The sequence below is a fragment of the Bos javanicus genome, chromosome 3 (genome assembly GCF_032452875.1).
Source record: "Bos javanicus breed banteng chromosome 3, ARS-OSU_banteng_1.0, whole genome shotgun sequence".
NCBI classification, from domain to species: Eukaryota; Metazoa; Chordata; class Mammalia; order Artiodactyla; family Bovidae; genus Bos; species Bos javanicus.
The window spans coordinates 119,527,856-119,541,814 of NC_083870.1; the positions used below are offsets into that span (position 1 = coordinate 119,527,856).

Consider the following 13,959-nt stretch of genomic DNA (forward strand, 5'->3'; position numbering starts at 1 on the left):
TTTCCCATTCTGTTGTTTTCCTCTATTTCTCTGCATTGATCATTGGGGAAGCTTTCTTATCTCTCCTTGCTATTCTTGAACTCTGAATTCAAATGGGCATATCTTTCCTTTTCTCCTTTGCCTTTAGCTTCTCTCCTTTTCTCAGCTATTTGTAAGGCCTCCTCAGACAACCATGTTGCCTTTTTGCATTTCTTTTCCTTGGGGATGGTCTTCATCACTGCCTCCTGTACAATGTCATGAACCTCCTCCCATAGTTCTTCAGGCACTCCGTCTGTCAGATCGAATCCCTTGAATCTATTTGTCACTACTACTGTATAATCATAAGGGATTTAAGTCTTACCTGAATGGTCTAGTGGTCTTCCCTACTTTCTTCAAATTTAGTCTGAATTTGGCAATAAGGAGTGCAGGATCTGAGCCACAATCGGCTGCCAGTCTTGTTTTTGCTGACTGTTTGGAGCTTCTTCATCTTCAGCTGCAAAGAATATAATCAACATGATTTCAGTACTGACCATCTGGTGATGTCCATGTGTAGAGTCTTCTCTTATGTTGCTGGAAGAGGGTGTTTGCTATGACCAGTATGTTCTCTTGGCAACACTCTGTTAGGTTTTACCCTGCTTCATTTTGTACTCCAAGGCCAATTTTGCCTGTTACTCCAGGTATTTCTTGACTTCCTACTTTTGCACTCCAGGTCCCTATAATGAAAAGGACATCGTTCTGGGTGTTAATTCTAGAAGGTCTTGTAGGTCTTCATAGAACCATTCAACTTCAGCTTCTTTAACATTACTGGTTGGGGCATAGACTTGGATAACTGTTATATTCAATGGTTTGCCTTGGGAATGAAGAGAGATCGTTGTCACTTTTGAGATTGTACCCAAGTAGTGCATTTCAGACTCTTTTGTTGACTAGCAGGGTGACCCCACTTCTTCTAAGGGATTCCTGCCCACAGCAGTAGATACAACGGTCACCTGAGTTTAATTCACTCATTCCAGTCCAGCAAAACTTAGCTGAGACTAATGTGAATGTGTGCACAGGACAGGGATGGGAGGACAGCCAAGGAGTGGGCAGCCGAGGTGTGTAGGGCATCCCACCAACTGCACTCCGACCACCAGCTCCTAACCCATGTCACAATGCCGGGGCATCCCTAGCAAACTCTGACACTCTGCTGTCCTGTGGGGGTTGGAGTCAGGCCAGCCAGGAGAGGAAAGATGGGCAATCCATTCTTTCTCCTGTGTGCTCTATTGTTGGAGAGCATGAACTCTCTCAGACCACCTTCTAAGAGAACTGCAGGCTGAGCGAGCGTGGTGGTCGTCGCTCCTCCACAGGCCCCACTGACCACATAGCTGCTGCCTGTACACCCTGACTCCTGGGGAGGGCGCTCCCTCTGAAGGCGGCCAGCCCTGTGATCCTGCAGCTCGCACCTCTAAAGAATGAAACTGCTCTAAAATCGGCTCTGCTCTCCCACTGATGCTCCTCTTAGGCCTGGGAGGCACTGTGGTGTGCACCTTCCCTCTTCACTCCTCCCTTGTTAGGCTGCATCTCCCCTGACCTCCCCTCTGGGTATCACACAGCTGGTGCCCATGTCCCATGTGAGTGTCGAGTTCAGCCCTGGTCTGGGCTGTGACAGGCACAGGAAGCAGCGTCCAGATGGAGGACCCAGTCACTGAGACAGACGTGACCATAATGTGGCTCCCACGGCTCCAAGCAATCACCCCACAGGGTGTGCAGAGGAGCCAGGGGCATGGAAGTCAGGATGAGCGAGGACATGCCACACGCTGACTGTGTCACAACCCCTGACATGCTGATTTTCAGGCCATGGAGGTGGACTTTCTCCTCTCTGGGAATCGGCTGACATCTGGACATTACAAGAAAGAACGCTTAGATTCTCAAGGATGCAGAGAGCTCAGCTGAGGTTGCCATCAAGAAAATATCTCAGAGACAAAGATGCTAAGTTAGGTCTCTAGTTCTGCAGGAGAGAAAGGCGTAGCTCCACACAAGCCTGGTGAGGGTTGGTCCCTTACCTGCTCCCAGCCTGTCCCAGGATAGAGCTATCACTGGGTCATGTCCTGATGGCATGAAGTCTGTAACAATTTCTGAAATCTAAGAATGAGTAAATAAAGCGTGGGAGGTGCAGGATTAGACACCTGAGCAAGTGCAGAGAGAGCACAGCTCAGGAGCATCCCTGCGGGGAGGGGAGCATGTCCTTGAAAGCGAGGACAGGGAGATGGAAGCCGCCCTTCCACAGTAAAGTCTCAGCTTGGCAGGACCCCTTGAGTCTTTTCTCATAGTAAATGCCCCGTCTCCCACAGGGTGAGTGCTCCAAGCACACTTGGTAATTAGTAAATCAGAGGAAATGGTTATGCTTCAGATCAGCTAGTATTTATCAGGAAGAAGAGTGGTATCTACTTGCCCTGCAGTTGGGCACTGAAGGGTGTCTGTTCTCCAAGAGAGGATGACTTTGTGACCCTGACCTGCTCCCTCTCACTGCCTCCCACTGGCTCCTAACTCTCTGTCCTCTGTCACCAGCTCAGGGCCATGTCACCCCAAGGAAACGGAAACCTCTCAGTGATGCCTCTGCAGGAGTTTGTGCTGGATGGATTTGCGGGTGGTCTGCAGACTCAGTCCCTGCTCTTTGCTCTGTTCCTGGCCCTGTACGTGGTGGCCATCCTGGCGAACCTCACCATGATCATGATCATCACCCTGGATGCCAGTCTGCACTCCCCAATGTACTTCTTCCTCAAGAACCTCTCCTTTGTGGACCTGTGTTACTCATCTGTCATCTACCCCAAGGCCCTGGAAAACACCATATCTTCCTCCAAGGTCATTACATTTGAGGGATGTATCATTCAGTTTTTCTTTTTCTCTCTAATGGGAGCATCTGAGGCATTCCTCTTGGCCGTGATGGCCTATGACCGCTTCGTGGCCATCTGCAGCCCCTTGCACTATCCCATCTCCATGTGCCCCTCGATCTGTGCCCGCCTGGTGCTGGGCTGCTACTGCGGGGGCTGCCTCAACTCCATCCTGCAGGCCAGCTTCACATTCACTCTCCCGTTCTGCAGCTCCAACCACATCGACCACTTCTTCTGTGATGTGCCGCCTCTGCTCAAGCTTGCCTGTGCTGACACTACGATCAATGAGCTGGTCATGTTTGGCATTTGTGGCCTCATTATTGTGGGCACCACACTCGTGGTCCTCACCTCCTATGGCTACATCACAGTGACCATCCTGAGGATGCGCTCAGGAGGAGGGAGACACAAGCTCTTCTCCACCTGTGGCTCCCACATGACAGCCGTGTCCCTCCTTTATGGGACCCTTTTTGTCATGTATGCCCAGCCAGGAGCTCTGCAGTCCATGGAGCAGGGCAAGGTGGTCTCTGTCTTCTATACCCTGGTCATCCCGATGCTCAACCCCCTCATCTACAGTCTGAGAAACAAGGACGTGAAGGATGCTCTGTGGAGACTGGGGCAGAGACACACAGCCACATGAAGGAGGGTGGACAGAGAGACAGTGTCCTGAGGGCTGGACAAGAGGACTTGAGGGGAGTCACTAGGTTTAATATGAAGAATTTATTCCTCATTCTTGTAATTCATTTTTTCAATTCATTCTTTCCTCCAACATTTTATTTAGGCCTTCTTGGAAGAATATCATGGACCTCAAACTGCAAGACATGGAAAATGAATAAGGCATTTTCTTTGCCAACATAAAATTAATATCCTTAAAAGGTCAGACTCTAATCTGGAAGTTTGAGTAATACAGTGGGCAGAGTGATCAGCAGAGAGTCTTTGACTGAGAATATATTTCCAAATTCAGCATCCTCCAGTGAAGATATTGTTGTTGTTGTTCAGCAGATAAGTTGTGTCCAATTCCTGTGACCCTGTGAACGTAGCACGCCAGACTTCCCTTTCCTGTGCTATATCCTTGAGCTTGCTCAAACGCATATCCATTAAGTTGGTGATGCCATCCAGCCATCCTATCCTCTGTCACACCCTTCTGCTCCTGTGCTCAATCTTTCCCAGCATCATGGTCTTTTCCAATGAGTCAGCTCTTTGCATCAGGTGGCCAAAATATTGGAGCTTCAGCTTCAGCATCATTTCTTCCAATGACTATTCAGAGTTGATTTCCTTTAGGATGGACTGGTTGGATCTCCTTGCTCTCCAGTGAAGGTATGAAACTAGACAAACTCTGATGTTTTTCCCTTCGTTTCATTGTTACGTAAATATGTGCTCAGTGATCTCCTTTGGACCACCTAGTAGGGAGGTTCTAGGACACTCAGCCCGGCCCCTTCCTTGGTGATAGCCTGGGTCACCACAGCCAATTAGGGGGGTTTGGAAGACCATGCTTCCCCTCAATCCTGAGCAGGCTGTCCTTCCCCTCCCCCTTCTGTTCACTGAAGCCACCACCCAACACGGCAGCAGGAAGCACCTGCGCTCCTGCTTCAGACGCTCCTAGTGCTCCCTGTCCTGGGTTTCTCCCCTCAGACAGCAGCTGGGAGCCCCAGGGAGTCAACGTGGATGTCTGATACCCAAAGTTCACCATCCAACCTGACAAGTGACACTGTCCTGACTACTTGTGACCCTAAGAAATGGGACCTTGTCAGCACAGACATCTCTGAATAAGGATGGAGGTCCTGGTGCTGCTGCAGAGAGCAGGGGGTGGAGAGAGAAGGGGCAGTTTCCTGGCAGAAGCACAGCTCCTTGGCCCTCTGTCCCACACTCCCTGGGGCAGCTGGATCGTCTGCCTTGACCTCCCTATTCAGAGCTCCAGGCCCCTGCTCCGTGGACCCAACACACAGTCTGCACTCAGATCCCTATGGTGTCTCCCTGTGGTAGAGTCATCCAGTCCCATGGTCTGCTGGGGACCAGCCCCGGCTGATCCAGGGTATTCGAAGGGGAGACAGCGTCGGCGACCTATTCAAATGGTAATTAGAGATATAAAGAGTAATAGAATGAGGATAGCTCAGTAGGAAAATTCAGTGAAGAAAAGAGGCTGAGTAGCTTGGTTTACGCGGAAAATCAATATAACCCGTGACACCAGGTTAGCTCTGACCACGGAGGCCACAGGCGCCCTCTCGAATAGCGGAAGGTGCCCCACCTTAGACACCTTCTCGAGTGGGTCTTAGAAGCCCAGGCAAATAAGTGGTCGCAGAGGATATCCACGCTCCAGATGGAGACTTCAGCCAGAAGTTAAAGGAAAGAATGACATGGGGAGACCAAGCGTTGGTGAGCAAGGCCCGTAGCTTTATGTTCAACAGGGGTTTTTATACCCTAAGTTACACATAGAGGATAATAGGGGATGCAAAGTCAGCAGTCTTTGATTCTTATCAAAAACCAGGGTTTCTTTCCTGCAAATTTATCGTATACAAATGGTTTAGGTGATTTACATCATCTTCTGGCCAGAAGGCCTATTAACATTTTATGACTCTTGACAAGGACTTATCAACAAAGACTTATTTTCTCTAAGAGTAATTATTTTAAGGTTTGGCGCCATCTTCCGAAGATAAAATTGCATTCCTATAGGGTGGATGTGTAATGGGTTTACAACACAGGAAAGAATTTATTACCTTAAGGGTCTAAAGTTACTAACACCAAGGCCACTACTTATTTTTTCTACATACCAACTATTAATCAATACATATTCAAGGATACAATTCAGGGGATGTGAAAACTTGGCAACAAGCATTGACTCATCAATGAAATCCTTTACTAGTTTATTCTGACAGTTTCTAACTCTCTGAGAGGCTCTAAACTATTTGAATATCTTAAGCTTCCCGTGCCTCTTGAGGCTGGGAGACTGTAAACAATCGTATGTATAGCTGTAGGAGTCCGGGTAAACTTGTCAGGCAAGTTAGAGAGCCATCTGAGGGGTTTGGATTTAAACACTCCTACTTGCCCAGGAACTTTATGAATTGGAGCTGTAAGTTAACTCTTTGACAGAGAGAGCGAGATGGTGGTAGGGGACAGCCCCCAGTAAAGTCAGAGGTGAGAGCACAAAGCAATAAAGTAGGCAGACTCTGGTTTTTTGGGGAAAATGCTCGAGAATATCCGGGCAGACTCCTGAGGCTCGATCCCGCCTTTGCGTATGCCGAGCCTCCTTCCTCATGACCTTTGTCACGAGCGGAATGCCTCACCGGCTCCCAGCAATGGTCACTCCAAGGAGGTGGTCCTGTGGACACAGGGCTAGTCTCTTCCCTGTAGGGCCAGTAGGGACAGGCCCTCCTCTCTGATCGCAGCTCTCCATCTCCCTGCTGTCTCTGCTCAGGAGACTCTGGCAAGCAGCCAAAACCCAAGTCATCAGATTTCTGCTCACCATTCCTCAATAGGAACCTACTCCAATGTCTCTGCTGGACTCTGATAGTATTGTCTCATCTTTGGGCTCCAAAATCAGTTCTAAGTCTGCTGTAGATTACTGTATTCATCTGATGACTTTTATTCTTTGAGGAGTTTTCCCAAAATAACATGCCTTCTTATAGTGCCATGCTGCGATACTGTTCTCTTTCCCTGCATTCCTTTCTTCCTCTTTTTTCTCCATCTCCTCCTCATTTCCTCCCCTTCTTTCCTTCCTTCCTTTCTCCTTCTCCCCTCACTTTATTTTTGTCATTCCAAGGAATATCTTACTATAAATTTCTAAAGAAAAAGAAAAATCCCAATCTTTTGTATGCAAGTGTAGAGTTCTCATCATTATGTAAATTTTAATGGTACAAGCAATAAGGAATCTATGGTTCTCAGTAGAACATTAATTTTCACTTTCAAACAAATCAGGAAAATTGAGTCCAGTGTTAGACGGAATGGAAATTGTTCTATAGTCTGGAAGAGAATTATTTTTAAAACCCTACAGGTTGGCTTTACCTCTCCGTAAAACTATACTTCAGATCGCAGTGAATATCTCTATACAGTGTGAGAAGTGGTTTACTTGGTTGTTCTTCCCATACTATGCTTTGCAAGCTACTGGCAGACACTAGATTCTCAGTCCACATCTAATGCCAGAGTGTAAGTTGAGTTCAGTGTCAGTTAGTCACTGAATTCCAAAATATACATGATACAGCTCGTTTCTTTATTGTGCTTAAGTGGACAATAAACACATTACATTTGAAGACCATATTGTAGTTTTGATGCTGATATTTTGGTGAACTTTAGAAGTTTATACCTTTTAAAAGCAAAATAATAATAAAAACAATAACTTTTGTTGTATTTTGAGTGTAGTTAAGTCCTATTGTTTAGTCGCTATTCAGGTGTTGTTGTTTAGTCACTAAGTCTCTCTGATGCTTTTGCAACCCCATGGACTGTGGCTCGCCAGGCTCCTATGTCCATGGAATTTCCCATGCAAGAATTCTGGAATGGGCTGCCATTTCCTCCTCCAGGGCATCCTCCCAACTGTAGAGTTCAGTAGTGTCTGGCATATTCAGCTTGTGTGTATCAGATGTCCAGAACTTTCCATTTTGCAAACCTGGACTCCATCCCCCTAAATAACAACTCCCTGTTTCCTCCTTACCTCCACCACTGGCAGCCGCCATTCTTCTTTCTGTCTCTACGAATGGGACTTCTTCAGATGCCCCAGGTAAGTAAAACGTAAAGCATTGGTCTTTGGCATCTGGTTGTTACACTTAGCGTAGTCTCCTTAAGACTTACCCATGTTGCTGCATGTGACAGGATTTCTATCCTCTTTAAGGCTGAATAGTATTCCATCACATGTGTATGCAACTTTTTGTTTATCTCTTCACCCACCAAGGGACACTTGGGTTGCCTCCACCTTTTGGCATGCAAATATCTCTTAGAAAGACTGCTGTTTTGTTTTTTATCTTATTTTTTTCTATATACCCAGAAATTTGATTGCATAATATTGGAATTCTTTTTTAATTTTAGGAAGAACCCTATACTACTTTTCATAGTAGCTGTACCATTTTTATGCCTACCAAAAGGGCAAAAGTGTTGCAATTTCTCCACATAATAGTCAGTATATGTTCTTCTCCTTTCTCTTTCATGTCAGCCATTATAATGATTGTGAGGTATAATCTCTTTGTTGTTTTTTAATATTTCCCTATGATTATCGATTTGGAGCATTTTCTTATATGTTTGTTGGCAATTTGTAGGTTATCTCTAGAGAAATATCTTTAAGTAACATGAAAATTTTAATTTAGGTTATTGGTTCATTTAATGGTAGTAATTCCTGATGTATTCTGAATATCATCCTCTTATCAGACATAACATTTTAAACATTTTCTTCCAGATCACAGGTTGCCTTTCCATACTGCTACCTAAGTCTTTAATGCACACATTTTTAGTTTGATGTAGTCACATGTGTCTATTTTCCTTTTTTTTTTTTTTCATATGATGTTGGTGTCATATCCAAAAAATCATTGTTAAATTTAAGGTTATTGAGTTTTTCTCAGATGTTCTCTTCCAGGAGTTTAAGAGACTTAGGTCATACATTTAGGTTTTTAATCCATATTAAGTTAGTATTTGTTCATGAAGCAAGGTAAGGGCCCACATTAGGCTTTTTCACATAAGCAGCCAGTTTTCCAATGCGGTTTGTTGAAGGGGCTGTCTTTTCCCTGTGAGTCATCTTGGCACACTTGTTGACCATTTGACTAAATTGATGAAGCTTCATTTCTGAGCTCTGTATTCTGCTCCATTGCTCTACAATCTGCCTTTGTGCCAATACTATTCTGTTCTGATTTGTATTCTGTTCTGTAGATTTGTATTATGTTTCCAAGGTGAGAAGGCTGAGAGCCTTTCAGTTGGGTGCTGAGTGGCTCTTCAGATCATGTCTGGCAGTTCCATAGATCATAACAACAGAGAACATGGTGACCACGACCCAGAGGGAGTGGACCCACTGGTGTCATCGAGAGCAACTGGAATGAGGCTGTTGATAACATCAATAATATGAACTTAAGGAATGTCTTATTTGGGGCACCTATGCTTATGCTTTTGAGAAATCATGAGTTATTCAGCAGAGCTATTATTCCACATATTAAGGAGTATGATGTGATTATCAAGCTCAGTCAGGTACTGGCAAGACAGCTACATTTGCTCAATGGTTGGAGACTGAGTTCCAGGAGACCCAAGCACAATATTGGCCCCTGCCAGAGAACTGGCTTGACAGATACAAAAAGTAATTCTGGCACTTAGAGACTATGTGGGAGCAACTTGTCATGTCTGCATTGGTGTAGCCAATGTTCTAAATAAAATGCAAAACTGCAGGCCGAAGCACCAATGTTGTTTTTGGTACACGTGGGAGAGTTTCTGATGTGTTAAACAATTACCTTTTTCCAAAACGGGTCAAAATGCTTGTTCTGGGTGAAGCAGATAAAATACTGAGCTGAGGGTTTAAGGATTAAATCTACGAGATTTTCCAAAAATTAAATACAAATATTCACGTGATGTTGTTTTCTGCCACAAGGCCCACAGCTGTGTTGGAAGTGACCAAAGTTCATGAGAAACCCAATTCAAATTCTGGTGAAAAAGGAATAATTGACCCTTGAAGGTTTTCCAGGGGTCATGTATGGATGTGAGAATTGGACTGTGAAGAAAGCTCAGCGCCAAAGAATTGATGCTTTTGAACTGTGGTGTTGGAGAATACTCTTGAGAGTCCCTTGGACTGCAAGGAGATCCAACCAGTCCATCCTAAAGGAGACCAGTCCTGGGTGTTCATTGGAAGGACTGATGCTGAAGCTGAAATTCCAATACTTTGGCCACCTCATGCGAAGAGTTGACTCATTGGAAAAGACCCTGATGCTGGGAGGGATTGGGGGCAGGAGGAGAAGGGGGCGACAGAGGATGAGATGGCTGGATGGCATCACTGACTCGATGGACATGAGTTTGAGTGAACTCCGGGAGTTGGTGATGGACAGGGAGGCTTGGTGTGCTGGGATTCATGGGGTCTCAAAGAGTCGGGCACGACTGAGTGACTGAACTGAACTGAACTGAAGGAATCAAACAATTTTATATTAATGTTGAGAGAGAGAAATGAAAGTTGGACATACTTTTGTGACTTGTATGAGACACTAACGATTACAGAGGCCATTATTTTTCTCAACACAAGGCACAAAGTAGACTGACTCATAGAGAAAATGCATGGCAGGGACTTCAGAGTTTCTTCTGTGCGTGGTGACATAAATCACAAGGAAAGAGTTGTAATCATGAGGGAACTCCGATCAGGATCAAGTTGTGTTCTGATCTCTTATTGACTTGCTGGGTTGTGCGACTGATATACAATAAGGGTCACTGATTATAAACTATGATCTACCTACCAATCATGAAAATGATGTTCACAGAAGTGGCAGATGGGGCCTATTTGGGAGGAAAAGTGTGGCTATAAACTTTGCTACTGAAGAAGACAAGAAGATTCTTTATGACTTTGAGACTTTCTACAATACTACAGTGGAGCAAATGCTGATGAATGTGGCTGACCTCATTTAATTCCTGGGATGAGACAGTTTGGGATGCCGTGCTCACTATCACAACGTGCATTATGCTTCTTTCTCTGCGAATATTTGAATCTTGTCTCATAATGAATCAGAAATAACAGATTTTCATAGCTAAGTGCCATTAGTCATGAGTTCTTGTAAGGAAAGTCATTAGCTTTATCTTCTTTAGAGTGAGACTGTTGGGGTTGGGTGTAAAAGACAGGATCTTTAAAAATCTTTCTTTCTAATGAGCTATCACTTGACACCAGTCTGAATGGCCATTATCCAAAGAATCCACAAGCAAAAAATCCTGGAAAAGCTGTGGAGAAATAGGAATACTATTGCACTGTTGGTGGGAATGTAAATAGATACAGTGACTATGGAAGTCAGTATGGAGATTGCTTAAAATCTAGGAATAGATGTACACATGTCCCCTCCCTCTTCAACTTCCCACTTATGGCTAATTCATGTTAGTGTATGGCCGAAATCAAGCCAATATTGTAAAGCAATCATCAATCAATTAAAAATAAATATATTTTTTAAAAAAGAAAATTAAAAAGAACTAGAAACAAAACTGCCGTATGTCCAGTAATCCAACTACTAGGCATATACCCTGAGGAAACTAAAATAAAAAAGATGCACTTACCCCAATGTTCATTGAACCACTATTTACAATAGCTAGGCTATGGAAACAACCTGGATGTCCATAGACAGATGAGTGGATAAAGACGCTGTGGTACATATACACGATGGAATATTACTCAGCCATGAAAAGGAACACATTGGAGTCCGTTCTAATGAGGTGGATGAACCTCGAGTGTATGATACAGAGTGAAGTAAGTCAGAAAGAGAAAAACAAGTGTTGTATGTTACTGCATATATGCGGAACCTAAAAAATGTGGTACTGATAAACCTAGTTGCAGGGCAGCAGTCGAGGTGCAGACATAGAGGACAGACTTGCAGACCTAGAGGACAGACTTACGGACATGCTCAGGAGGAGGAGAGAGGGGGCGGGACGAATAAAGAGTGTCATGGAAACGCATACATCACCACATAAAAAACAGTTCGCCAGTGGGAATTGGCTGTATGACTCAGAACTCAAACCGGGCTCTGTAACAAGCTAGAGGGATGGGGTGGGGTGGGAGGTGAGAGGGCGGTTCAAGAAGGAGGAGACATGTGTATACTTACGGCATTCACATTAATGTATGGCAGAAACCAACACAATGTTGTAAAGCAATTATCCTTCAACTAAAAATACATAAATTTCTTTGAAAAGTCTGGGACTTCCAACTTTGCTTTCAAGATTGTTTTGACTATTGATCTTTCTTGAGACTCCATACGAATTTTAAAATGTACTTTTCATTTTCTGCAAAACTTAACTGTGATTTTGAAAGTGTGACATTGAAGCTTAGATCACACTGGGTAATTTTGTTCTCTTCCAACTCAAGTACATGGATTTTCTTTCATTTTTTAGGTTGTCTTTAATTTCTTTCAGCTATTTCAGCAGTCCAAGGGACTCTCAAGGGCTTTTTCCAACACCACAGTTCAGAAGCATCAATTCTTTGGCACTTAGCTATCTTTATGGTCCAACTCTCACACCTGTACATGACTACTGGAAAAGCCGTAGCTTTGACTATACGATCCTTTGTCAGCAAAGTGATGTCTCTGCTTTTTAATATGCTGTCTAGGTTTGTCATAGCTTTTCTTCCAAGGAGCAAACATCTTTCAACTTCAAGGCTGCAGTCACCACCTGCAGTGATTTTGGAGCCCAAGAAAATAAAATCTGTCACTGTTTTCATTGTTTCCCCATCTATTTGCCATGAAGTGATGGGACCAGATGCCATAGTCTTTGTTTTTTGACTGTTGAGCTTTAAGCCAGCTTTTTCACTCTCCTTTTTACCTTCATCAAGAGGCTCTTTAATTCCTCTACAACTTCTGCCATAGTGGTGGTGTCAGCTGCATATCTGAGGTTATTCTGGTTTTCCCAGCAATCTTGATTCCAGCTTGTGATTCATCAAGTCTGGCATTTCCCATGATATATTCTGCATAGAAGTTAAATAAGCAGGGTGACAATACACAGCTTTGACGTACTCTTTTCCCAATTTGGAACCAGTCTGTTGTTCCATGTCCTGTTCTAACTGTTGCTTCTTCACCTGGATACAGGTTTCTTTGGAGGCATCTCTTTAAGAATTCCCATCTTTCTAAGAATTTTCCACAGTTTTTTGTGATATCATGTTTCATATTTTGAATCAGTCGAATACATGACAGCAATATTTTGATTTGTTTCATCAATTACTGAGAGAAGTATGATAAATTTAAATCATGATTTTGATGTTTACATTTCTAATTCTGTCAGTTTTTGATTCATATATTTGAAATCTTCATTAGTGGTGAAGTGAAGTGAAGTCACTCAGTCCTGTCGACTCTTTGCGACCCCATGGACTGTAGCCTACCAGGCTTCTCTGTCCATGGAATTTTCCAGGCAAGAATACTGGAGTGGGTTGCCATTTCCTTCTCCAGGGGATCTTCCCATCCCAGGAATCCAACCCAAGTCTCTTGCATTGTAGGCAGATACTTTTACCATTTGAGCCACCAAGGAAGTCTCTTTAGTGGTATACAAATTTAAATTTTCTGATAATCCATGTGGATTGAACATTTTTATTTTGAAATATCCCTTTATAAGCAAACTTTTTCCCTTAAATCTACTTTGTCTAATGATTTTTGAGCCTTAAGAGCCTCGTTTTCCTTAGCATATGCATAACACAACTTTCTCCAGGATTTTACTCTCATACTTCCTATAATTTTCTAATAATCATATATCACATTTATAAATTGGCTTTGATTTTTCAGTGCAGGATTAAAATATCTTAACAGATACATTTACTTGACCTGCAATGAGGGAAGGGCCATATTATGACTTAGAGAGGGCTGTGCTTCTTCTGCAGACACAGAGCCCTGCAAATTACTCTTTGTCACACCAACACGCCAGGATGAAGCAAAGGAGAATGGTGTGGTGTGGGCCAGGAGGTCACACCTGCAGCCTCAGGAGACCTTTCCAAGAAGGGCCACTGGGTCCCTCTGAGTTGCTTCTCACCTGGTGGACCCCAGTGCTCCCAGAGGAATTTCAGGCTTCCTGCTCCTCCTGTTTTGGGCTGAGATGTATCAAAGCAAGGTTAGCCACAGGGTTGCATCTTTCAGGGACTCAAGGAGTTGGGAGTCCCAGCGTACTCAGAGCTCAAGCAAATGCTAATTGGCCACTTGAGACCTTGAATCCCACTTGAGACCTCGAATCCCTCGAATTACAGCTGGAAGTAGAGTCATCCAAAGATGCAGGTGCCATGAATACTACCTAGCTGAGGGTAACAGGTATAATTGAGCCAGTCTCATCTCCTGCTTACACCAAAACTCAAGAGTTTCCTGCAGCAGGCACTTGGAGCACATGGCCTGCCTCTGACCGGTACCCCAGGTGCTCTCTGCTGCCTCCTCCTCACTCCCACTTCCCTGCACAGGAAGCCAGAGGTGAAGGAGGGAGCAGGATCCTCAATACCATGTCATTATCG

The 13,959-nt window shown here is 44.2% G+C and overlaps 1 protein-coding gene and 1 pseudogene across 1 annotated transcript; both read left to right on the top strand.

Moving 5' to 3' along the window:
• The first annotated feature begins 2,532 nt into the window (after positions 1-2,532).
• On the top strand, positions 2,533-3,483 carry LOC133245237 (olfactory receptor 9S13-like). The gene has a single exon (XM_061413184.1). It carries the CDS (start codon positions 2,533-2,535, stop codon positions 3,481-3,483), a length of 951 nt encoding a protein of 316 aa, XP_061269168.1.
• A 5,274-nt stretch (positions 3,484-8,757) lies between these two features.
• Positions 8,758-10,413, top strand: LOC133245391 (eukaryotic initiation factor 4A-II-like; annotated as a pseudogene).
• The last annotated feature ends 3,546 nt before the right edge of the window (positions 10,414-13,959 follow it).